We start from the raw sequence: 26,943 nt of genomic DNA, 5'->3' as shown, positions 1-26,943 counted from the left end.
CCTTAGATGTGTTAAAATATAAAGCTTTTCCCCATCTTCCAGTTTCCCTTCATTTGTCATTATTTTTATTTGCTACTTAATGTGGTTCTAAATAAAGAAAACTTACAACTTAAAATTATTACCATGATTTTTATTGTTCCTCTTTATATTGTGCAATACCAGCGTTAAATATAAATATGACTATTCACTCTTATATGCAGAAACACCCACTGACACTATTTGTATTTTATAACTCAAATATACGTGTATTTTGATTGTATAAGAACCGTGGACGTGCTGCAGGAAACTCACTGAATTGTTTTCATGTCACTTCGTGACTGTGTTCACATTATACCAACACTGTCTACCTTCAGTTTAATGATCAAGGAAGGGCTGAAGGGAAAAGCTTTGGGTTGTTTCGGGCTTTCCTGTCTTTCCCCTTTCTATCTAGGTCATCATTTTCAGCATCAGTGGCTGGCGAATGGAGGAAAGAAACAGGAGTAAAAGGAGATGTGGTGGAGGTTCTTTGCTTGTTCACACTTCTTAGAATGCCATTTCTTCTGTGTTTGAAGCACATTCTGGTTCAGGAGGAAAGCGTGACTTTTCCTGGCTGTCAGCACCCCCACTTCCTCCGGCGTGGATGTAACACTCATCGCGTACTTGCTTTGAGTTGGTTGAACTCCCACATGTTGTGGATGCACCAGGATTCTGTGCTCATGGGACCAGGGCTCTATGCAAATAGAGCAGCAAGGAACAGCTGACGCCCATGCTGTGTGCCTCTCCCCTGCTCTGGCACAGGCTCCATCATCCCACAGTAATACACGTACAAAACACAGCCACGAAGATAGAATTGTTAAGAATTTCGAGGTGGCAGCAGCAGAACATGAAACGAAGCAAGGGGCCTTTGTGAGCACATGGCTGTGTGCAAATACAAGGTCACACACCTGTGAGGTCGGCCCTGCATATTCTCTGTATCTACTGTGTGTTGTTGCTTTGTACCTGCTGGCCCTTTAATCACACTCCACATTCACAATAATGAATCATATTATAATAAGACAAAGATCCCTACTTTCAGGACACTGTGAGGACAAGGAAGAATGACAAATAGTCCCCACGTCTCTTTTCAAACTTGTATTGTAACCCATAAGGAAGGCAGATGCATATGTTTGCACCCCAGGAATAAGGAATTATTTTTATTTGCAGACATTTATAATTGCTTTGCCATTGACGGAGCTATTAAATATTCAAATCTGAGCAGGGAGCAGGTAATTTAGTGCAGCAATATTTTCTCCTCTATCTCATTATTAAAATTGAATAAAAGTTAAATTATACAATCCTGCAATTGCAAATATTTTAGCCAGGAGGACATTGTACTCTTCAGCCCCTTTGAAAAGAGAGACAATCATAAACAAGGTCAACTATCATCACAGTCCTTGGGGCCTGGGTTGATTTTGCATTTTCCCCCAGTTTCTCCCGACATGAATCCTAGGTCTGAAGGCAGATGCAGTAGAAACCACACCAAAAACAAGTTTTTTGCTTATTTACCATCATAATTTGGGACTGTCTTGGCTTAAGAAGCCATTCTAAGATTGGTACTTAGACTGTCTCAAGAAAATTAACAGGCGTTCCCATCGTGGCACAGCAAAAACGAATCTGACTCAGATCCATGAGGACACAGGTTCCATCCCTGGCCTTGCTCAGGGGGTTCAGGATCTGGTGTTGCCACAAGCTGTAGCGTAGTTCACAGATGTGGCTCAGATCTGGCCTGGCTGTGGCTGTGGTGTAGGCCAGCAGCTGCACCTCCGATTCAACCCCTAGCCTGGGAACCTCTATATGCCATGGGTGCAGGCTTAAAAAGACCAAAAAAAAAAAAAAAAAAAAAAAAAGAAAGAAAGGAAATTTAACAAACTGAGGTTTTCAGCTCTCTTTGTCTTGTAAACATTAGGTAATTCATACAGAGGCTACGTGGCAGCAGTAGGATTTGCACCCAGGGCTGCCAGAACATGCGGTCTAACCCAATTCATTGTCAATATGCTCACTAAAGCCAGAGATACAGTAATGCTAATATCTACATGCTTTCGCAGAATAGAGCTATTGTACACATTCCCCTCTTTGTTCTGATTTCTTAATGCACATTGGTCAGCTAGCTGTGTTCTTAGGCGTGTTTTTAGTGTGTCTACACTGTTTCTCATGTATTTTCTGCTTTTCGGCCACTATTTCTCTGAGGATGTACACTGTATATTTCTGTAAACTATACTATAATGAAAATTTTATACTAAAATTTTATACTAAACTTTTTCCTTCATCCACATGCACGACACCAAAATATAAAATGTAGATAATATATTACATTCATACACATTTTACTGTATCATATAGAACATACAAATACTTACCTAAAAATGACAAAGTCGTTATCAGTTGTCTAAGAGATGGCATATCCTTTCCTCAAAGATACTGATTCCAGTACTTGGTTAAAGATTCAAAAGTATTGATCTCATCAATATAGTACATTTAGCTAAGTTTATATTCCATATGCTGTATAACGTTTACTACTTATTTAGGAAAACTGAAGGTCAGTATATGTAAAGCAATGACTTTAACATTATATTTGAATGATGTGAATTTACAAAGGTTCTGAAAACCACTCAATGTCCGTTAGCTATGAAGATGTTCTTTTCCAAATTTAATTTAAGAAATATCAAAGTCTTCATTTTGAAAGAAATTATGTTTTCTTATGAAAACAGCTAGAACCAGAGAGGCCATAGGAAGGGTCATGCCAGCAAAGGGACCCAATAGGGCTCCCTAAATTGAATCACAGAAGGAAATAGCCTTTCTTGTCATTGAGGATTTGCCATAACTTCTTAGGAATAATTAAAAAGATTTTAAATGGTTTTTGTGCTTGATTCAAGTTCTGTTCAGATTTAGTTCAGAGAATATAATGGTTCTATTCCTCAAGGCTTTGGTTTCTGGGCAAACACAGTTCATAACAGATTTTTAAGAGCAAGTTCAGAGTTCCCTTCGTGGTGCAGTGGAAACAAATCCAACTAGAAACCATGAGGTTGTGGGTTCGATCCCTGGCTTCGCTCAGTGGGTTAAGGATCTGGCATTGCTGTGAGCTGTGGTGTAGGTCGCAGACACAGCTCAGATCTGGTGTTGCTGTGGCTCTGGAGTAGGCCAGCAGCAACAGCTGTTGTTAGACCTCTAGCCTCGGAACCTCCATATGCCATGGGTGCAGCCCTAAAAAAAGAGAGACAAAAGACAAAAAAAAAAAAAAAAAAGCGAGTTCATTTTTTATTTTGATTTATTTTAATATGAAGGTTCACCAAGTTCTGTATTTAAAGCTAAGAGCATGATTACTTTTATTTAGTCTCAGGGTATAATCAGGCAACACAAGAAATGAAAAAATAAAAATATACAAGCCAAAGTGGACAGTAAAAGAGCTTATTGTGTAATAAAGACTCCAAATAAGGTTAAGGAAAATTAAGAAGACTAAGTGTTTCTGCTCTAGAGTGAATAGTTGATGTCTCAGGTGCTTCCTCCCAATTTAAATGATTAAAAGTTGATGTGATCAGGCTTAGCCAAGGCTTCTTGCTCTACATTTTGTCCACATGGACCTTAAAAGGACTGAGATGGAAAGCTCTCTCTCTTTTGCTACGATGTATCTAATTTGTACTTGTATCTATGGAGCCAACTGAATTTTTTTAAAACGTTGGTTTTGTGGCTTTCCTTTGAATTTTAGATTTCTGAACTGCATTTTTTTAACTTAGCTTTATAGTCTAAGAAGAATATAAAAAAAGAACAGAACAATGCCATTTGCAGCAACGTGGATGGAACTAGAGACTCTCATGCTGAGTGAAGTAAGTCAGAAAGAGAAAGACAAATACCATATGATATCACTTATATCTGGAATCTAATATAAGGCACACATGAACCTTTCCACAGAAAAGAAAATCATGGACTTTGAGAACAGACTTGTGGTTGCCAAGGGGGAAGGGGAGGGAGTGGGATGGACTAGGAGTTTGGGGTTAGTAGATACAAACTGTTGCCTTTGGAATGGATAAGCAATGAGATCCTGCTATATAGCACTGGGAATTATATTTAGTCACTTATGATGGAGCATGCTAATGTGACAAAAACAATGTATATATATATGGGTGATTGGGTCACCTTGTGTACAGTAGAAAATTGACAGAACACTGTAAACCAGCTATAATGGAAAATAAAAATAAAAATCACTAAAAAAGAAGACTATAAATGAAAAGGATATTAGATAAGGAGAGCAAACAGAAGTCCATAACGAAAAGTGCAAAGACATTTCCATCTAAGATAATAATTTTTTTTATTTTAAAATAGAAAAAAACGAAAGGAAGGGTGATCTTAAATTGGAAGTTCAAAAACCAGCTACAGGTCCGCGAAATGATGGCTGACCCTAAATTTCATAAACAGATTCAGGATCCACCCCCATTTGCTTCTTGAAAGACAGGTATTTCACCTGCAAGGTCCAGAATGCCTGGGTTCAGGTTTCAGCTCTGCCGCTGATAAACATGCAAGGCATCTTTTGTGAAAAGGGCCAAAGAGCACACCTGAGCCCCTGGAGGAATGTGAGGTCAGGCTCACCTAACTCTTTTCATGTCTCCTGTGATTGTCCTCGCAGGCACTTAGCCTCTTGAAGCTTTCTTTCTTTTATCTGAAAAACAGGAGTAATAATAATATCTAGCCAGTGATGGGCTTCTGAACTTTATAAATATGATTTATAAAAATATGATTTTACTAGCTGATCTCCAACAGCAGAGTCTGCCTGGACGAGATGGTTTAGAGTAATAACCTCCCTCCCCAGCTGGGAAATACAAAGCGTGAATATGCTCATCCCCACATTTTACAGATAAGCAGATCGTCTCAGAGAGGTTTGACTATTTACTCCGTGTCCACAAGTCTGGTAGGAGACAGGGCTGAACTTAACTGACCCCCCGATTTGTCAAGATTAAAGTGAAATATCCCACAGTCTTGTTGCTTCAAATAAAATGCCATCAACTAGGAAGCAGTCATAAGGGACATGATATGCGAGTGTTTGATAATCAATAACAGTAGACTCTCTTTAGCAAAATCTGGGCAGGTTACAAATCTGGGCAAATGTACCGTCAGAGATGGACATGAATTATGACAAGCATCTCCACATAAAACCCTCATTTAAATGATCCTGTCATCTCTTACTAATCTAAAATTTCATTGCATCTAATTTTTCCTGAAACAAACAGAAGTGCCAACTGGGGCTCACAGACCTCGTTGTCAATGGGAGGTTTTGCTGTAATGTCATTAGTTATATGAACTGCACAGCTAATATGTGAGGGGAAGGGCTTCAGAGGGTCTGGAGTGCAGTGAGACATTATTCTTGTTTTGGTTTGGTTTAGTTTTTCTGGAATATCAGAAGCTCATTCAGACCTTGTAAATATGAAAAAAAGTAACAATATTGGCTTGATAGCAAGCATTCTCCTCTGTGCAATAGCTGATTCCAGGAAAGCTAGAGAGTGAAAAAGGTTTTTGCTCATATTTGGATAGTAGTAGATCTTGTACAGTACTTTCTTGAGCATATTGATCATTATTAGCCTCTAATGATAACAGAAAACTAATTTAAAAATATCAAGCATTTTATATACAATTCTGAGTGCTACAGTCATTCAGTTTCCATAAATAAGCTTCCTACCTGCCTCCACTGAAGATGGTACTAATCATTGAGAATTTTAATTTACCATCTAGAGTTAATCAGATAAAGCTTTATGTGATAAAGAAGTTCTGACAAAGAAAATAAATTACTGTTTTTATCTGATTATGTAAGCAAAAGCATGTGTTGGTTATAAACACAATGCAATTAACATATAAAAGGTGTTCAGCTATAATTCATAGATTTGTTCGTATTACAATCCAGGATGAACCTACATTGTGCTTGCAAATGCAAATAGCTATCCATGGAAACAACTAATCACACTGGTGTAACTTACTGGTATAGTTATTATTTCTGTTCTTTGAACTCCTATTTCCTGAATTGTATATTAATTCGTAATCATAAGAATTTAGCAATATTCAGATGCGTTTTGTCTTTTACTTCTGTTATCTAGTTTGCTCACATTTGATATTTATGGAATTTACCTTCCTCTGGGAAGGGGGGTATGTTGCATAGCGAAATAGAAGATGAAAATGAAAAATCTCATCACAATGGCCATTTCTAACCTTTGAGAATTGAGACATCTTTCTCTTCTTGTTTTGATTTTATAACATACACCCATTTTTAATGAGAGCAGAATGCCATCAATACACTCTTCAAGCGAATTAAATATAAATTAAATCACAAAAAAACTTTTTGGAAATATTTCATAACTCTTGACATAATTAAAGACTTATTGGGATACCAGAAATCAGTGATTTGTGAGCCAAGATCTCAGAGCTTGAAGATGATGCAGACCAAATATACTAAGTAGAACTCATATTCATCTCTTTGGCTTTCCTTGGCGTTCACCTCCTGGAGCCTTAGAAATAGAGCCACTGCCATTGCTGAGCAAACTTGGCTGACTAGAGAGGATCTTGGCTGGTAGAAGCAGTTACTGTGGATGATATGTCTCCGCTTGCATATGGCAGGGATTTAGCAGAGTGTTCAAAGTGAGAGTGTCTCTGTTGTCCTGGGGTTAGTTCTGTTTTGGTTTTTGGTTTCTGTTTTGGTTTAGTTTGGTTTGGTTTCAAAGTTGATAAAGTTACTTTCGAGGGAAAAAAAATAGAAGTTGTGTAATTAGATAAGGGAAGACAATATTCATGGGTGGTTTTGCCCCCCCCCCCAAAACTCCTGAACTTTACATACCCAATTCGTGAAAGAATAGGAAATATTACTCCACTTACCTTCTTTGCTTCCAGTGAATAACCTTTAACTGCTGCCTGCTCTTTTTATCTGAATCCTTTACTCCATGAGAGTGAGCTACTCCTCTTCTCAGAAGAAGACATGACCATATGAAGATTGGATGTTATGTATACAGAGGCATGAGAACAACTAAGACAAACTCAATAAAACTATCCTCAAAGTCACTTACTATGTCAGGACCCTGGAATTGCAATTATTGCAACATTACTTTTGTTTCTGGGTAGGAAAGTTGAGAAGAGGTTAAAACAGCACATCACATACATTATGAAAAAGACCATAAAACTTAAAATTAACACAGACCACCCTGGCCCCACATCTTCTTTCATGAATGCCACCATGTTCCAGCATGTGTGTAGTGACAACTCTTGATAGGTATCAAAATACTCTCTGACTTGTCATGAAAGCCAACATGTAACTTTCTTTGTATGTTCTCTACTTGCTGTCTTTCCTAAAAACTACTTGTACTTTTGCCATTAATTAATTTTCTGTTTTTGTCATTAATTAATAATGAGAGAGTTAAACTTATATTTTACCTAATCAGTTTGGTTTTAAAAAATAAAAAGACTTCATTTTATTTTATATATGAAATTTGTTTGACTTCATTTAGGTAAATAATTAGCTAAGAGAATATTCTTACTTTCCCACTCCCCTAATAAGCTGAAACAAAATTCCACTTGAAATTATATTACTCGGCTAGGGGGAGCTCGTAATTACCTAGTTTCATTCTTATTTCAAACCTGTGTAACCTTTGGGGTTGTTTCAACAAGGAAACCTCACTAAGTTAAGAAAAAAAATGTTTCCACATCTTACTCCTTCTAAAACACAAAATAATTAGCATCAAACTATGTATAAACAGTAAATTAAAAACCATGAATAAAGTTGGGAAGTTATATTAAAACACTTTTTTTTTTTCTGATTTCACGTCATCAAGTTTCATTTAAGAAAAATGAAACACATTGGCCACGTTTCCTTTTTGACCTCCCTACATTAATTTGTTTATTGGACTCTCTGCTCTCTTCTTTGCACTGAGCAGGTTTCATAAATGCATATTGACATGCTAGTATAGGCTTATGCGGAAGGGAGAATTAATCCTCCGTTGTGTAGCAGTCAAGTCCTATTTAGTGGTTTGTCTGCAAAGATCAATACAGGGTCTCTAAGGCATAATGGCTGCTCCATTCACTCTTGCTAGACAAACAAATGCCCTTTTAAAAGTCAGTTCAGGAAAAAAGCTTTTTCTAGGCACAACCAGCCCTGGGTAAAACTTTTAAACAGTTCAAGTTTGGATTTCAGTGCTGCAGGCTTCATTGCTGGGCCTGATTCCCTTCTTTGAACATGACTTCTCCCCAGCCTTTCCTATTAAAGTCTGGCTCCAATAAAAAATGTAGATTTATGTATATAATAATGTTAAGTGTATATTTATATATCAAATTATACATATAATAATTAAACTATATATAATTATTAAATATATATATATATTTAATCCCAAAAAGACACAAATGAGTTCAAAGCCTTAATTTGTTACCACTCTCAAGAATAGTTGCACTTCAGCAAAGAGAAGGACTCTTGGGCTCTAATTGTGGCATTTAAGTAATTCACAGAGCATGAGAGCTATGAAATTGGCAGGAAGGTAGCTCAGTGTCATCAGAGGCAGAAACTTACTCCACTTACTTATAAGACCATCCCCGGCTGTCTTAACAATACAGTCTTTCTCTTTATCATTTGGCTCACTCTTTTTTATTGTTCTAAGATTTAATTCCAATCTGCCTCCTTTCCAATACTTGTGGAAATATTTCCCAAGTACATGCAACTCCCCAAGGAATCCCACAATTTTTTTCTATTACAGCGGAATTGGCTTAACTATTTTCCTATGTAGCCTCTCTTCCTACTAGAAGTCAGTAAGGGCAAGGACTACTGCTTTTCGTCTCTGCCTTCCCAGACCCACAGTATTTGGAACATAATACATCCTCTTCCCAACCCCTGTACCAATATTACCTAATGCATAGACAGCAACCAGGACAATCAACTCATCTTTCCCTTTCATCTGCTATACATGCATAGACAGACACCAGGCGTCCAGTGGTGGCAGAGAGGGCTGTGATAGGAACAAGGCAGATGACCTGGTATACAAAGGTTCCTCTACTCTCTTCCCTCCAGAAGGTGTGTTTCCTAAAGTCAAGAAATTACAAAATGTTTGAAGAAATGCGTTTAACAGTATTTAGCTAATGTTTCGTTGCATGGCTTCTAACCCTCCTACAGGAAAACAACACTTAACCTTTCCGAAGTGAGTTGATTACACAAAGAATGGCTCTGCAAAGTCAGAGCTTGATCATCTATGACCCACAACTACAGTCCATCTCCCATTTCTGTACCACTTGCAATTTTAGAAGTGTGTTTACACATCTGAGTGGGTAGGAACAAATCAAAAGAATATTTCTTGACACATAAAATTGTATGAAATAAAAAATATGAAATAAAAACCTCAGCGTTCACAGAAGAACACTGACATTTTTATTGGATTATAGTCACCCTCATTCATTTATGGATTATCTAGGACTATTTTTGCACTAAACAACAAAGTTGAGTAGTCATGACAGAAGCCATATGTCCTGCAAAGCCTAAAGTATCACCATCATACCCTTTACAAAAGAGTGCTCTAAATTAGCATATTAGGAACAACATAGGCAACCTAATGCTATGATTTACATCTTTAAAAAGTAGTTCAGAAGCAATTGCAAATGAGGAAAGGAGATTCATTTAGGATTGAAGAGAGTCAACCAATGGGCATCCCTTCTTGGCGTGAATAGGAGAGGTGTAAACAAGATAATTAGCAATGTTTCCAGGAGCAGTTAGATCAGACAGAGCACAATGCAGACAATAACCTTAGGCATCTTGGAGGTAGGAGGCAAGTACATAAATATTTAGAAATCTGAGATAATGAGAGTTCAACTATTTCTTTATTGCTCTAACTTCCTTCCTTAACTGTGAGATCTTTGGGGAGGGTGGAAAAACCAAGTATTGAGTTTATTACCAGTATCAAAGTACGTCACTCATTATAGGAACTGGATAAATTTTTGAGTAAGAAAGGAAAGGAGGGAGAAAAGAAAGGAAGAAAATATATTTGAGAGGCATATTTGCTTTTAGCTTTTATCATTTACTTTAACTCATTTTTCTTTTTTATATGTGGAAGTTCACTACTTTAAGTGCTTTTATCTAAGCAATTTTATTGGTATGTATAAAACTACCAGCAAATGTTTCAGAAAATATTTCAAGGAATGTTACTTCTGCTGTTGCAAGTTTCAGCCTCATTTTCTCATCATGAAAAATCAAGCACCATTGATCACATGGTGACTCCTCTCAGAGGTTAAGGCGCTGTGTCGTAAAGGCTTTACTCTACAACTGTAAGTAAACAGTTATCATAAACCCTCATTAGTGCTAGAAACAGCAAGTTGTCAAGCAAATTTTAAAAGATTATTCTAGCTATCCATGTTAATGCATCTATAATGGAAACATTATGTTCTTTCTTATTTTTAATTTAAAGTACACATAGTATATTACCATTTTATGGCCCAAACCCTCATCTACAATCTTATATTCTCCTTTAAACATAAGAATATCTTTCTTTGCTTAAATTTATAACAACCAAGCTCTGATATGTTTAGCTGTAGACTTTCATTACTATAATAATAAATAAATAAATAACAACTGAAGCAGATACTTCTGCAATGAACAGGTTTGTGAGCAACAAAACTAATTGTGGAACTCTATCCATTTTTGAAGGCAACTTGATTTTACATATATTTACCTGTCCTTAAAATATGCTTTAATTTATTCCTAATGGCATTCTCAATGATCTGGCGAAGGATACAGCTCTGAAATGATTTATTCTAATTAAGAGCCTCTTGTCAGCACTTACTCACCACGAGGCTTGGAAGCCCCAAGGGACCAGCTTTTATTACACATTGTGCTCAATTTCGTACAAGTAGAACATTTTACAATCATCAGATCTAATTGGACATGTTTATAAGATTGCTTTGTGTTTGGCATTTTTTCCCTCACCCCTTCAAAACAGATATTTTGGTCCTTTTGCTTATTCTCAATTTATAGTGGATTGAAACACACATCTTTAACAGACACTGAAATGCCTCCAGCTTGCCCTGGAAGTTCCAGTTGCCCCTTAGTCCTTAAGGTAGGAAGCCTGATGTGCTTGTGATGTTTTCAGAAATAGGTTGGCATGATACATGGCACTGCTATCCAGAGAAGTCCTATCAGCTTCGCTACCAGGATTCTAAGTCTGCTAAAATGTAATTTTCTGCTTTTAGGAGAGTGCTGGAGTCAATTAACCAAATAACAGCTCTGCGTCTGGGTTATAACATCTTGGAATCAGAAGGGACCTTAGCAGTGAGCTGTGGTGAGGTGGGAAGAGACCTGATGGGGCGGGGGGCAGGGAAGAGTTCTGGGTTCCAATTGGATTCTGCCTTTTACTAGCTAGACCCCAGTGGGCTGCATTTCCCAGGCTGGTCTGTGATCTGATTTTCTGACAGTTTGGCCAATGGGAGATTGGAAGGGGCCAGGGGGAGGAGCCTGGTTTCCTTCTTTGCATCCTCTAACCCTCCTCAGTAGCTCAACTACCTTCTTAGAGTCCTGGTGAGAATCAGCCTCCATCAGGTACTCTGCCCTTGAACTATCAAGTTTTCCCCTCCCTGGCCCCTGTGACCTCATGGTGGGCTGCCTCCAGCTGCTGCCACCTTCTGGGTTAGCTTCCTGTCTCAACAAAGCCTCACCTGTGAAAAGAACTCCCTTCATGTAGTCCATTAGGTTGTAAATACTTGAGGTGGTTTCTATTTCCCTGCCTAGCTAGACCTTGAATACAAACAGTACTATTTTTAAAGTAAGATATTGTGCCTATAATCTATCTGATTTCCAGGAAAATTAAGTAGGTAGGAACATACAAAGAGATGTTTAAAAGTATGCATTTAAAGTGCTTGGAATGTGAGATATATTCTGGAATTTTTTTAATTTTAAATTTCTAGCTTCAACTTATTGTTACGTAATTTGTTTCTTCTGTTTCCTTAAAATGAAATGTCAGGAAACTAATGTTTTATAGAAGTTTCTTTTTAGTTGTTGTATGTTTCAACAGGTGCAGCTTTTTGTTTCATTTTAATTTTTTGAAGCCAGATCCTACCAGAGTGCAAACACAGGAGCATTTTCATATAGAAATCTGACCATTTAGAACTATAAAGATAGGGACATGTATTTAAGACCTTCCTCATTTATGTTTATTCAGTATATGCCTTAACTTATATAGGTAAGAGGAAAAACTCATTTAATCAATGCCTTAACCTGGAAAACCTTGAGATTCTTTACAAAGAATCTCAACATGGAATGTATATAGTATCTTCATTCAATTTTAGGATATAACTTTGTCTCACATTGAACAGAATAGAATTGTTCTCCAAAAACATCTCTAATGTAAATATAGGCCTTTGGATTCTCATCAAAAGCAAAGTTTGTTTAAGGATATAGAAACTTTCTAGGTTAAATTGAAAACCAGAATTTTAGCAGAAGTGCCCAGCTGTCTTTGGGAGGTTAAAGCACAGCTTCTCCAATCTCACTTCCTTTTGTATTTAAACAGCTGTGACCATTTACATGAGACATAATCACACTAAATTATTTACACGCAAAGAATTTTGGAATTTTTAGCAGGGAAGAAGTGACTGTGCTCCTCAGTGACTGGGCAGAGTGATGCACAGTTAAGGAAGTTACAAGGCGGGCATTCGACCTGGCTGGAAGACTTGTGAGAAACCGCTCTGTGTTGGTGAGCTCCAGACTGGATTCCTTCCTTCACTGCAAGACATGAGAGGCCCAGCCTCTGCCCAGGATGGTCAGCTGAGGGAGGGGTGTCAGGCATTCATGGGATTGCTGTTAGATCATGCTATAGAAAGAATGTGCAAACCCCCAAAAAATCCACATGTTAAATCCTAACACTCAATATGATGGCATTTAGAGGTAGGATCTTCGGGAGGTGATTAGGTCGTGAGGGTGGAGCCCCCATGAATGGAATTAGTGCCCCAAAGAGCTCACTGCCTATGCCGCCATGTGAGGACATGGCAAAATGACAACCATCCATGACCTAGGATGAGTTCTCACCAGACACTAAATGTGTCAGCACCTTGACCTTGGACTTCCCAGCATCTAGATCCGCAGAAGTGACACAGCTTATGTTTGCAGCACCACCATTTCATTCAGACACTGCTACTTCCAAAGCAGAGCCTAATTCCCTGCCCAGAGAGAAGCCAGCCAGTCTTATCTCCAGTACAATTAGAATTGTGTATATTCTTTTCTGTAAAATTTAAGAAGTAGGTAATAGTAGTCCACTCTCACAACTCTCCATTCCTTTCTACTCTCTGTCTTTGCCCATCTTCCTGACCCTTCACCTGCTGTTCCCATTTCTCTGCTCCCCATCCCGCTGCTCCCAACCACCTTGTCTCTAGTTCCTCTGTCCCTCTGCCTTTGCCATTAGAAGCCTACTTTTGGATCCCTGAACAGCCAGCAGGTTTTAAACTGTGTAAATTCAGGTGAAGAAAGAGGAAAACATTCACAATGAACATCTCCACTTCATGCTTTTATTTTGCCCAACTGAATTTCTCCCCCAAGACTGGCACTGCAGGTATCTTCCTGGGGATGAGCTTCCCCTTCTTCCCACGGCAAAGGCTCTTCGGAGTCTTTGAGTGGACTGTGAACAATGAATAATTTTGGTGGTGTCAGCAAATAAGATACTGGTTGGTTGTAGGACAACAGACGTATGAGCTGAACTGTGGAAATGGCATTGGGACTTGGAAATGGCCTTGGGACTTGACTCCTTGGGTGATGGCCTGCAGAGGAGCAGCAGTAACTTGGAACCATGCACAGGGGAGAGCTTCCTCCAACAGGGTTACCTTTCAAAGGACAGGAAGAAATGGAAGCCCCATCAGTAGGGAACTGAAGAAAGCGCCCAGTGTGAGGGCAGCTCTGATAGCGTTGAAGATGAAAAAAACCCTTGGGATGCAAAACCAAAAAACGTGAAATATGGAAGCTTGTACCATCAGGTCAAAGCCAAAATGACCAGGTATCTGCTGGGACCTTGACTTGTTTCATGAATTAACTCTTCTGGTGGAAGACAAGCATACCTTCTCCAAGACATTCCCAGGGCTTAACCAGAAAGGACCTCATTAAGACAAATGAGTATCAAACAATGAAAGTTTTAGAGAATTGCTAATGCTCACTATCTAAGATTAGCAGCACCCGTGAAAAAGCTAGAGAGAGATGAGAAAGACTCAGCCATTTCCAAGGACGATATATAAGATTCAGAGACGCATGAGTCATATTTGTTCAAATCGTTGGGCACTTGAGGATTGCAAAATCTGTCAAATTTGAGGGAATTTGTATTTTTTAAGTCTGGCCAGATACAAGTTGGTTAAGCATGTGACAATGGAAAATAGGTAGGAACTGAAAATTGTCAGGCCTCTTGACTTCTCTGTTCATTTAAAATCATGAAGGTTAAAAATAATGTCTCTGGGTATAAAAAGTAAGGTTAATTGACAGTGTAGAACTAGGTTATTCTGGGCATATCATCTAAGCATCTGAAGAGGAATTTAGACAAATTGAGGAGATGAGATGCTGCTGGGCCTGAAGAAGAAAAGGAAATCGGGTTAAGAGAAAAAGAGTGATAGAAGTGTATTCTCCTTCACTCCCTCCTATATTTATTGTTTACCATCAGACCTCTCCCTGGAGGATTTATTTAAGCCATAAACACTTATTGAGTTTTAGCTGTTTGCTCAGCACTTGGGCAAGATCTGTGCTGGTCTTGGGTTTATACTGATGACGCGACCCTTGGCCTCCTGGACCTCCTAGTTCAGTGAGAAAAAAAAAAGACCTGCAAAAAACTGCTCCAATATATTCCCAATTGTGCTCTGTTGGTTGCAAGCAGCATTGGAGGCACTGAAGAGGGAGGGCAGTACTCTAACCGGACAGAGAGAAAATTGTCAACAAGTGCTTCAGATAAGAACCGATGCCTGAGTTTCATCACTGTAAATTAGACATTCACCCAGAGGATTTATGCAAAGGGGCGTATTCTGGAACAGTGTATATAAAGGCATAGAGGAATGGAAAGAGGAATGGAAAAGATTCATTTCAGTAATAGAAAGGTATTTGCTCTCATCAGAACATAAGGTGTGTGTGTTGCAGGGAGGAGTCATTGAGCGCTGGAGGATGGGATGGCTGAGGCATGAAGAGCTGTGTATATCATGCTAAGAAGCTGGAGCTTTTTCCTGCAGGTGATGGAGAGACAAAGAAGGCTTTCATGCAAGAGAATAACATGACCAGACTCTAACACATGTGAGGGTGAAAGGATAGCTCCAAGCAACAAAGACTAGGATCCGAAAGCAGGGGAAAGTATTTCCGATGATTCCACAGCTGGGAAAGCCAGCTCCAGGGGTGTGTGTGTGTGTGTGTGTGTGTGTGTGTGTGTGTGTGCTTCACTATAATCTATTGTACATATATTTTCATAACTTTGTTTGCAATGAAGAATAAAGTAAGCGTACGAATGTCAGCTCTGACAAAATACTTTGAAAAAAACAAAATGTTCTTTAAAGAAGATTAGAAAGACTTTTACTAATGATATTAATGTACATTAAAAAAAGTTTCATTAGGATATTAGATCATATCCATATGTTTTCTTTGTAGCCTTTAAAGTCTCATTTGGTTATTTCATAGGCTAAAAACAAGAGAAAAAAATAGAAGACAGAAAAGAATTTTTTTGAAAAAGGCACAAGCTAGAGAAACAGTTAGTAAGCACCACTGAAATCTCGTGTGGAGAGCTTGGTGTATAAATGGGAGTAAATATGCTAGAAGCATCTCAGTCCTGTCCTCAGCTTTCCCCTTCTCTGTCCCACAAACCCAATCCTTTCATTTCGCCTAATTTTCACAATGAGGGTCTTGGTTAAAGGGTTTCTTATTTAAAATAATGCTTCGGTGACATCTCACATTGCAGAAGTTTACTTATCTTTCTCCAAGAAGTAGAAAATGCTGTCAGAATTCAGTTCCCTCTTTTTGGAAACACCTTAAAAAATAGATCATCTATGAAATTGGTGAGGTTTTTGTCCGGTTCAACTCTTTCCAGGGGAATAAGATGCACATAATATATCCTAAATATTGAATTGTGTGGGCAAAGATAAGGAAGAAGTACAGTCAATTTACTGGAAATACTGCTCTCTCTCCCTCTCTCAGCTTGTGAAAACCAAAAAAGATTCTGGTTTGTTCCCAAACTTTCATTTAGGTTTTTATGCCCCCTAGTGGTCATTCAGTGTTTCTGCAATTGTAAAATGCTGATAGCTTTTGCATCATTTCCTTTGCGCCCTGTGTGTTCGAACTGTTTATACTGACAGTGGATATGCTCTTAAATATTTCAACTATAAATTTTAAACAGTATTTGGACCATTCCACTTTTGATAATTTAATTAAGGTTCTGAAAACTTTTAAGAAAGTTCCCGTGAAGGCAGAAGTTATCATGGAGTTCCCTGACCCACATGAATTTTATGTATGAATTCCTTATTAATCCGTCGTCTCCTGGCTAGGAATCTCAAATTAAGGGGTTGGTGGTTCCTCTAGCTGCGCCTTTCATTTCGTAGACACTAATGTTATTAATGTTGTGAACAGTGGGAAAAAGTACAAAAGAAAAATACACTTTAAAATATTAGCTCAAAATTTGGCTTAGCTTTAAACAAGAGAGGACAGACTGCTTTAAATTATATATTAGCTAATGCAAAAAAAAAAATGTCAGGCTTTCAGCACAGCTAGGATAATATAATGATTGATCCTACAGGCACAAGAGGTGGAAACAAAATCAAGGCAGCGTTTTAGGCAAACATTGATTTTAACATGTCAAAGAGAAATCTGTCTATTGTCAAAGTAATACCAGGGCCCCTCTGGCAAACAAGTTCCGTATCGCAAGCAGGTGTTATATAGCAACACTTAAAAAAAAAGCTGTTTGCTATTTGCAAACATTGCAGCTACTATAAAAAAAAATTATCCATCAAATGGTGATCCTCCTAGAATATTAAGTTGATGGTAGAAAAATTCATGAATAACATAGTTCCTGAGACCCTAAGGGGTAGAATTATTAGTTGAGAAGTGATCCAGATTTCAGGTCAGAAGAAATTATTTCTCAGCCTTCTCTGACTTTAACAGTCAGGTCTAGAAGAAAAAACTCAAACACATAGGTCCATAATTAAAACACACAACACACTCACACACAATCAATGCTTTCACCAGGATGTTATTATACTTACTTTCGTCTCATTATTTGAGGACACTGCCTGAGTCCATTTGGGCTGCTATAACGAAATAGCACAGATTAGGGAGTTTATAAGCAACAAAAATGTATTTCTCAGAGTTCTGGAGTCTGAGAAGTCCAAGGTTATGGTGCCAACAGATTCGGTGCGGTAGCTGGTAAGGGCCCATTTCCTATTTCACAGACTGCCCTTATTTCTGTATCCTCACACGTTGGAAGGGGCTAGAGAGCCTTGTGGGGGTCTCTTTTTATACGAGCACTAATCCCATTCATGAGGGTTCCACCCATATGACTTAATCACCTCCCAAAGTCCCCACCTCCTAACATTATCACAGGGGAAGTTAGGGTTTCAGTTTATGAATTGTATGTGAAGGTTGGGGGGGCTTCAAATACATTATAATCATAGCAGATAGCTGCTTTTCAAATACTGATTTGTGTCCCACATGAAATTGATTGATTTTTTTTTTTTTTACACTAACGGAGTAATTGAAATACAGTATTTATTGAAGAACTAGCACCTTTCCTATACAACGTGCAGAGTGTGCTGGCCTTTGGTGCAGCTGAACGGGATCCATTCACTCTGTCCCTTACACCTAGTAATTTAAGACGTTCGCATTGTAAAAAAAGAAAAAGGGAAAGCGATTGAGTTACAGTAAGCATCGAGCTTTATCTTCAAATCAACATTTCCTTCTTGTTATATGAAGATCTTTTCTACTTTCATAATTATGCATAAAATTCCTGGGTTTTTGTTTTCTTTCTTGGTATCCATGGGAAAGAGTTTCACAGATGGAAAGTCATGCCTTCGCTGGGGAGGTTTGCCTTATATAACATTTCTCCTTTATCCAATGAACTTACATGTATACTCTTCAAATGAAAAGAGAAGAAAAAATAGAAACTACATGAATAGAACTAGAAGCTAGCGGTATTGTGTTCGAGCTGGGTGAAAAATTCAAGGAAATTGTTCTCCATTTGAGATCTAAATGTGTTTAGCCATATAATTTCTGGAGAAGTGCCAAAAGTGGAAAATTTGAGTAGATATTAGTAAAATTTAGTTTACAGTGCATTCTGTTTAAAAATTATGCACACTTTCAACCATTTCAATATTACTTGACAAATTGGGAAGATGGATAGATAAAGGATAGATAGATAGACAATAGATGATATTACGTTCTAATAATTGTCTGAATTAACCAGATTTACTATTTCTTTTTCTTTTTTTTTTTTTTTTTTTTGGCACTGAGTGCACACTGGAATTCAATTCTCAGCATGCAGCTTGTGGAGAATATTTGAGTTTAAAATCTTGAAGAACCAACTATGGAAACTTTTCCAAGGAATTGGTCCTCCACTCAATATGATCTTTAACATATGGCAAAATATGCAATTTTAACCAAGTAGTTTTGGGTAGTAAGTGCAAATTTAGAGTTAATGTTTTTATGTGAATGACACCTTCATATTGTACCTTTTTAACTGCTGTAAAGAAGAAAGGGAGCCATAAACACAAGGTCTGGCAGATGTTCGGGGTGAAAAAGGAGCAGCAAGAAACTGGAGGGAATCTATAGCGAATGTAGGAGGATGAAGGGAAAGTTAGAAGCAGCTGAGGAACGTGGAAGTATAGGGACAGCTTCCCTTTAATTAACAAAGTTTAATTCTGCTCACTTCTATTATGTAAAACTTCCTGGTAGTTATTCTTTTATATTATGTTATCCTCTGTAGAGTTTTCTTCTGCCTTTTAACAATTCAATATTTATTTTATTTGACCTTAGTGGCCCCTTAGAGTCTTTGAATCAATTTTATTTAAATATAGAGAAAAAAATGTCTCTGAGGTAAGAAAACCACATCCGCATAATATTTTAGTGTAGCCCTTTTTGAAAATGGATTTTAGAAGACTTGAGACATAATATTAAATTCTGAAGAAAAGCAGAAAGAATAGAATATGAAATACTGCTGGACTGAGCATAAATTTAAGAATAAGAAGTCAGGAAAAGTAGTGCGTGTTTTTACATGGGAAATAAAAAAGTAAAATACCAACCAGTAAACAAGTTGGCTAGGATAAGAATAATCATTAAAAGATGGCAGTATTGTAGGCAATACACAGACTAGAAATGATCATTTAGCCACAATAAGTGTCGCTTCTCATTATGCAGCTTCCTGTGCTAAGCCTTTCTTCCACTGAATTTCAGAGAGACATGATTCCTGATGTCTGTGATGTTATTTTGCTTCTCACTACCAGTTGGAGTTTGAATACTAGTTTAAAAATCCTTTGTTAAACAAAGGAAAGCGTCTGGGTTTGCCCATTCCTGGCAAATTCTGTGCCCCATTACAAGTTTGCAGATAAAAAGTCCCCATTTCGATTCTCAAGGTCATTCCCAAGTGCGAAGAGAGACCAAATGGACAATGGAAGAAGAGATGCAGATCACGCCGTACCTTTGTCGTGATCCTCCAGCATTGTCAAACTAGTGAACTCTGCTTTAAACCTTACAAATAACAGCCATTTAATCTTTAAAAGGAGAAGGGGAAAGAGGGAGAAGAGCGGACCGATGGGGTAGTATATTCAGTACCAAGAGGTGTGTGGAAGGAGGCAGCAGGTGCTCCTCTGGAATCAGCCAAGCCTTGGGCTGTCCTTGCTGGAGCAATCCCAGGGCAACCTGGACAATCTCAGCACCCTGCCGGTTCTGCTCCCTTGTACTCTCACCATCTCCCTCTGCCATGGGAACCCTCCTAGTTTTCTACAGTGTTGGAAAGATCTGTCTTTACACACAAGAGTAAAAAGATAAGAGAAGACATTGCTACCAATGAGCATTCGGTTCCCTCTGCCTCATCCCACCGGAATCTTTGCAGTCCTGGCCAGACGCCTCAAGTGTTTGCTTCCGCCTTCTTGATTGTGAAGGAAATGTGGATTCTAAAACAAATGTGACAAAATAAATGATAGATAGAACTGCAGTCGATGCAGATTAGCATAGCTTTATGACCTTAAACCACCCCTTTTGTATCTGTCATCTCTTTTCTCTTCTGGATCCTTCTAAGCTGGGAATTTGCTGCCTTTCAGCAAGCTAATTCGTATCCTAACTTGCTCCGTTTTTGTTACAACATGAACAAGATATTTCATTTTACCCATTTTCCCCCCTCTGAGGAACAAGTTCACTGTCTACTTTATTTACTCAAATTACAATCTCTGTTTATATTCACAAAGGATTTGCAAAGATTATCTTTCTAGTTGAGTCCCAGGCACCTCATCAAAAGTTGCTTTCTCAGAGAAACCTGCTTCATCAATCGGCCCACAATCCCTTTGACGGAATCCCTCCAAATCTCTTCTCTGTCTTCCTTTAGGTGTGGCTTTTCTGAGGACGTGATTGCCCTCCTCCCTACCACCACCACAACCTGCTACCCGAGTTTACCGATCTTCAGTCTCTTTAAAGTCTTACGGAGTTTGGGTCCAGATCACACAGTTTAGCGCTTCATTTTCCCTAGTTATTATTTAAGTATGCCGGCCCTGCATCCTCTGTGACATCATGAGCCCAGAATGCAAAAAGTAGCTGTTTCATAAATAGTAGGTTTAAAAAAAAATCTCTCTGAGGGAGTTGCCTGGTAGCTCAGTAGGTGAAGGATCCAGCTTTGTCACTTCTATAGCTCAGGTCGCTGCTATGGCACAGGTTCCATCCCTGGCCTGAAAATTTCTGCAGGCTGCGGTCACAGCCAAAAAAAAAAAACAAAACAACAACAAAAACAAAACAAAACAAAAAAACCTCTTTGAGAGATTCAGAAAAAAAACTCTATGATGTTTCATTTGAGAAACAGTTTCTAGACCCTAACTGTTAAACAGTAAAATCAAATCACTTTTTTGAAGAGCTGCTTTTATATATGCATGATGTACAGGAGGATATGTGTGTTACAGACTTCTCCAGAGCCTACCACAGAGTCAGTCAAAAGGGAAAGATGTTTATAAGATTTGCCCGGGCACTCAATGGGAACTTCGGAAATTGACTCATGTGCACACAGCATTGTTTAAAAAATTGGAGTTCCCGGCGTGGCGCAGTGGTTAATGAATCCGACTAGGAACCATGAGGTTGCAGGTTCGACCCCTGGCCTTGCTCAGCGAGTTAAGGATCTGGCATTGCTGTGAGCTGTGGTGTAGGTCACAGACACGGCTCGGATCCCACGTTGCTGTGGCCGTGGCATAGGCTGGCGGCTACAGCTCCAATTCGACCCCTAGCCTGGGAACCTCCATATGGCGTGGGAGCGGCTCTAGAAAAGGCAAAAAAAAAGACACACAAAAAATAAATAAATAAATAAATTGATCTTCAATTCCATTGACATATCTTTATGGTAAGAAAGTCCTCTGGTCTTTTGTGCTCACCTTGTAATTCTTTTGACTATTCCCTCACTAACATAATCTTCAGAATATGATTTAGCTTCCCCGATGGACTATTTATGGAAAGAGACCCTGTTTCATACAGATGCAGTATCCCATTTTGGGGGTTGTTTTCCTAACTATAAATTAATCCTGTCATTCTGATGGCAAAACCGTGTGGAAATTTCAGTTACAGTGAATTAGCACAACTGCTGATCATGCACAAACACTGACAAGAATGAGTCCCTGGGCCTTCAAAGCAGAGAGGACCAGAGCCTGGAATGGGGTCACCAAATGCAGTACTAGTCCCTATAGCCTGCTGTCACTCTTGGCCTTTCCTGGGCCAAGTTTTCTGCAACTTCCAACTCTGTATTGACACACTGGTGTTTTCCCACAAAAATCTTAAGTGGAATGATGGCTTCCTGAGTCACCCTTCAAGATACGGTGTATCCCCATACCCCTCAACTCCCTGAGTCTAGGATCCAATATCTGAGTTCCTCTGACCCCTGTTTCTAAGGCCTCAACTCAGTGCACTGATGTGAACAGGGAGAAGTGAGAGCTCCACAGATGCAGCTGGGTGGCTTCTGCAGTACCACCATCAGAAGATCTCCTTCATGCCATTTGCTGGTGATCCGGTGAATTAAGGATCCATCGTCCCTGCTGTGGCTCTGGTTACTGCTGTGGCACAGGTTCAGTCCCTGGCCCAGGAACTCCCACACACTGTGGGCATGGCCAAAAGAAGAAATTAGAGGATCTCCTTCTTGAAATAAATAGCATATGCCACGTATATCTCAATAAAAATGTATTTATCAAATCAATATGTTATACACCTGAAACTGATATACTGTTATAGATCACTTATATCTCTTCCTTGTCCCCTTCCCAGGGAATGAAGTCTTAGAAGAGCTGTGTATCAGTACAGAGGAAATATATTCATTTAACCAATAGGTATTAAGAACCTGCTTTGTGCTAGTGAGATACAAAATAGAGCAGCTCCAGCTTCATCAAGATTATATTCTCATGTCCGTGGGGCATGCGGGGAACCAGGGGATAAACTCGTTACCAAAGCAGAGAGTATCGTGTATCAAGAAGTGCTTGAAGTAATGGCATGGGAAGATGTTATAGCAAAAGACAGGGCACACAAGGAGTAGTATCACTGTGGGTCCGTTGGCCACGAGATAACTTTCTGGAATGGAGACATTCACGTCTCAACCTGAAGAATGATGATCTGCGGGCTGCACATGTAGCAGGAAGCCAGCTGGCCAGAGTGGCCAGAGGACAGGGAGCTTGGTGGAAGACGATGCAAAATACAGCCAGAAACTAAACGATGTAAGCCTTTGGAGACAGAACTGAGGAGTTTGGATTTATTTTAATTTCAGGTTTATTAGAAGGTTTAAACAAAGTAACAACTGTCCAGTCTCCATTTTTAAAACTATAACTCTGGCTGCTATGTTGGTGTGAACGGTAAAGTGGGAAATGTAGAGACGAGACTTCAGGAGTTCCCATCATGGCTCAGCAGTAACAAGATCTGATTAGTATCCATGAGGACAAGGGTTCAATCCCTGGCCTCCCCTAGTGGGTTAAGGATCCAGCTTTGCCATGAGCTATGGTGGAGGTCAAAGACGTGGCTCAGATCTGGCATTGCCATGGCTGTGGTGTAGGCTGGCAGCTACAGCTCCCTCCAATTCGACCCCTAGCCTGGGAACTTCCATATGCCATGGGTGCAGCCCAAAAAGAAAAGAAGAAAAGACACTTCAAGTAAGATGTGCTAGTCATGGCTCTGCTAAGTGATGATGATGACTTGGATGGTTGTGGTAACATGGGGATTGAGGAAAGAGATCCAGATGGAGTATGGTTTGGTCAGAGACCATCTGAGAAGTGAGACATGTGGACGGAGGGTGGGGTGGCTCTTCATAGAAATAGTGTATCGGCAGCATAGAGATAGTTTTAAGTTATGGGCTTGGATAGTATAACATAGGAAGAGGGCTTCTATGGAGAAGATAAGAGCCTGAGACCCAGATTACTCCAAGATGTAGAAATCAGATAAGGGAAAAGGATTCAGAAAAGAAGATGGAGAAAAAGCAGCCAATGGAGTATAATAAGGTCACTAAGGGAATTTGCTACCATCAAAGCCAACAGAAAGGAATTTAAGGAGAGAAAAAATTAATCGAATACATATATGAGACTGAGTAAGATAATCTTGGGGAAACGGCCACTGGATTTCACAAGTGAAGGTTAATGGGACCTTGGAAAGTTCGTTTTTTAGATATTGTATCTGATGAATGGAATATGGTGTACCATTTTTTCTATTTAAATCTCATAACCAGTCCAATGTTTAAAAAAAAAAATTAAGTGAAAAAGGTGCTATCTGGACTATAAAATTCAGCTCGGAAATATTGAATTTAAATAAATGTAAAGAACAATGTCATGTGATCTAAAGGACAAATTGAACTGCTCTCGTTTCATCATCTGGCTTAAAATATTTTCTAATCAAAGCAATGTCTAAATGTTGGAATCAGTTTCTGCAAGGTTGAAAGGTAATTTTTGTATTCAGATATTCATAATATCTGGTTTATTAAAGTCTTAAGCCATGCATATTTTAGCCACAAAGTAGCGATAGATTGGTCCAAAAACTCATTTGACTTAAAGCTAAAAACTATTCGTAGGAGATGGAATTAACTTTCTGTGACTTAAAACAATATATCTTTTTCTCTAATCCAAGGTATGGTGACATGGTACCAAAAACCATAGCAGGGAAGATTTTTGGTTCCATCTGTTCGCTGAGCGGGGTCTTGGTCATTGCTTTACCTGTCCCAGTGATTGTATCCAACTTCAGTCGGATCTACCACCAGAATCAACGAGCAGACAAACGGAGAGCACAAAAGGTGTGTATTCAGTTGTGTACAACCCTGATTTAGCTTCGCCCACTTTTACCATGACGTTTAAAAATCTCCAACTAGCTATTCGGTATTCCACATTTGGTCGATAGTTGCCTTAGTCAGCACAAGCTAAAATTATACTGCAGTAAAAAAGAATCTTAATATCATCGTGGCTTAAAACAACACGGAGTATTTCTTCATCAGGCTCCAGATCCTTACCGGTGGTGTCGTAATGGAAACTCCATCTTGACAGTGTACTTCGGCAATGATTCAAGCAGGGCTAAAAGAACGCGATGAATCACATGCTGATTCCTAAAACCTCCTCCTGGAAGTGGGCCAAATCACTTCCATTTCTACTGTGTTAACCAAAGCAAGTGACACAGTCATGTGTAACCTTAAAATGGGCAGGGAAAGACAATCTTCTCATGCAACAACAAAAAAAGAAAAGGAATATTTGGTGAGGAGCACTACTGAGAGTGGTAAAATCATAAATGGAATCTTGGCAAATTTATCAGAATCAGATTTCTAGGTCTGATTCATCTAGTCTTTGTCCATCAGGGACCAAGCTGGTTCCAGTAGATCGGGGCTATTAAAGGACACCAAAATATGTCTCGGATATCCTACACAGTTGACACAGGAAGTGGGAGACATCTGATCATTAGTAGCGGAGTTTTATTTTTGGCCCCCAAGTTGACTGCTTCTCTGAACTTCACATCAATTAACTAACTCCTCTCAGAGTAAACAGGTTGTATACTCCTCTGCGAAATGGAAAAAGCAGTATGTACCTCACAATAAGATTAAGACTGTATGTAAATGCATGTATATCTATATAAGCAGATCATAATATTAACAATACCTAACCTTGACTGGTGGCTTTACTGTGTGCCAGGTATTGGTTTGATTTTTTTAAAAAAAGTATTCATAGAGTCTTCTCCACAAGTCTAGGAGTTCATTACTATTATTATTCCTGTTTCATAGATGAGAATTCTAAACTACCCAAAATTTGAAAAAAATCTCAGGTCACTCAATCCAAGGAATCTGCCTACTGGGTTCATAACTTAAACACTGGGATGCACTACCTCTCAAAAAAACTGACCTAATGTGAGCATGCTTCCCCTCCCCATTCTTCGTCTAAATAATCTCCTTGAGAGTCAGGACCCTTGTTGCTCAGAAATAATTACTGAAATCTTTTATAGTTTCCTCCAGGCTATGCCACCAGATTTCCCAGCTTCTTCATGGATACCATATTATATCCTATAAGAAGAGATTGGGGTTTTGAAATATCCAAAAGCCCCACTCATGGCCAATGACTAAAGTGAAGGCACAGTCACAGTTATATGGCATAGCTATAAAATATCATGAGAGATTTTGTTGTGGTTCATACATGGCTTTCTGGGTAATTCTGGAACAGGATTTTAACATGCTTTGATCATCTCTTTACTAAAGCAGAAAAGTATAAAATCTCATAAAATAACTCTTTGGAAAGTTCAGGTTCATCCATATGGTCACACAGCATACTAATTATCCAGAGAACTTGTTTACAGCCATTGTCAGAGATCTGCTGCCTTTAGGAAAGAGTCACTCTGTCAGCCTTGTAGTTTCCTGCTTTACAGAATCCCCCACCTTTAGACAAGTATCTGGCCTTTAACTAATTGCTGTAGAGGAGAGTGATAAATATAAAAAACCGGATAATCTAGCTAACAAGGAGGGGTAGAAAAAAGGCACCCTCCGGGCAGTTGTAGCCTTGTGCACCACACCCTTGCGAGAGCAGAGATTGAAGGAACTTTGGCCACGTTTGGCCTCCATGAGGGATCCGGGCACCACAGCTGTGGCTGTGCCCACACACTGCAGTCCCTCTACTGGGCACACATATGTGTGTTTAAAATAACAGAAATCCTACAAATAATTTAGCTGTCCAGCCTCCATCCATCTCCGGTCTTGAAATGTCTTCTTTAATATGAGCTACCTATCATTCATTCTCTCAATGCCAAAAAAGAACTACCTGCACAAAAACGTAGGAAGTACAAGTATGATTTAAAATGAACCGGTCTTCAAAATATCTGTATTTTTCTCAGTTTTGTCCTCTGCAACAATCTAATCAATGAAGAAAATCTTAGAATGTTTTGAAAGTTTTTTGTTAGGAATTCCTGTTGTGGTGCAGCAGAAACAAATCGGGCTAGTATCCATGAGGATGCGGGTTCGATCCCAGGCCTTGCTCAGCGGGTGGGGGATCCACTGTTGCAGTGAGCTGCGGTATAGGTTGCAGATGCAGCTAGGATCTGGCATGACTGTGGTGAGGGCCAGCAGCTGAGGCTCCAATTCTACCCCTGGCCTGGGAACTTCCATATGCCATGGGTGTGGTCCTAAAAAGCAAAAAAAAAAAAAAAAAAAAAAAAAAAAAAGCTTTTTTGTCTAAATAAATTTAGAATGCAAAAATAAGTAAATATATTTTAAAAGTACACTAAATTAAAAAGCATGTCTTATGAATGTTTTTATGTAT

General features: G+C 38.9%; 1 protein-coding gene across 1 annotated transcript in view; it reads left to right on the top strand.

The window, feature by feature from the left end:
- KCND2 (potassium voltage-gated channel subfamily D member 2) overlaps positions 1 to 26,943 on the top strand; it is a 485,880-nt gene that overhangs the window by 446,490 nt on the left and 12,447 nt on the right. The window contains exon 2 of the mRNA XM_021078791.2: positions 24,287 to 24,449. Within this exon, the coding sequence (XP_020934450.1) occupies positions 24,287 to 24,449 (163 nt within the window). The remainder of the gene's footprint in view (positions 1 to 24,286; positions 24,450 to 26,943) is intronic.

Source organism: Sus scrofa, chromosome 18 (assembly GCF_054392235.1).
Source record: "Sus scrofa isolate SSC_HxYL_T2T_F1_AM1 chromosome 18, Sscrofa_HxYL_maternal_Yorkshire_Landrace_v2.0, whole genome shotgun sequence".
In the NCBI taxonomy this organism is placed as follows: domain Eukaryota; kingdom Metazoa; phylum Chordata; class Mammalia; order Artiodactyla; family Suidae; genus Sus; species Sus scrofa.
Note: the sequence above shows the minus strand (reverse complement) of the source record. Positions and strands in the feature narration are given on the sequence as shown.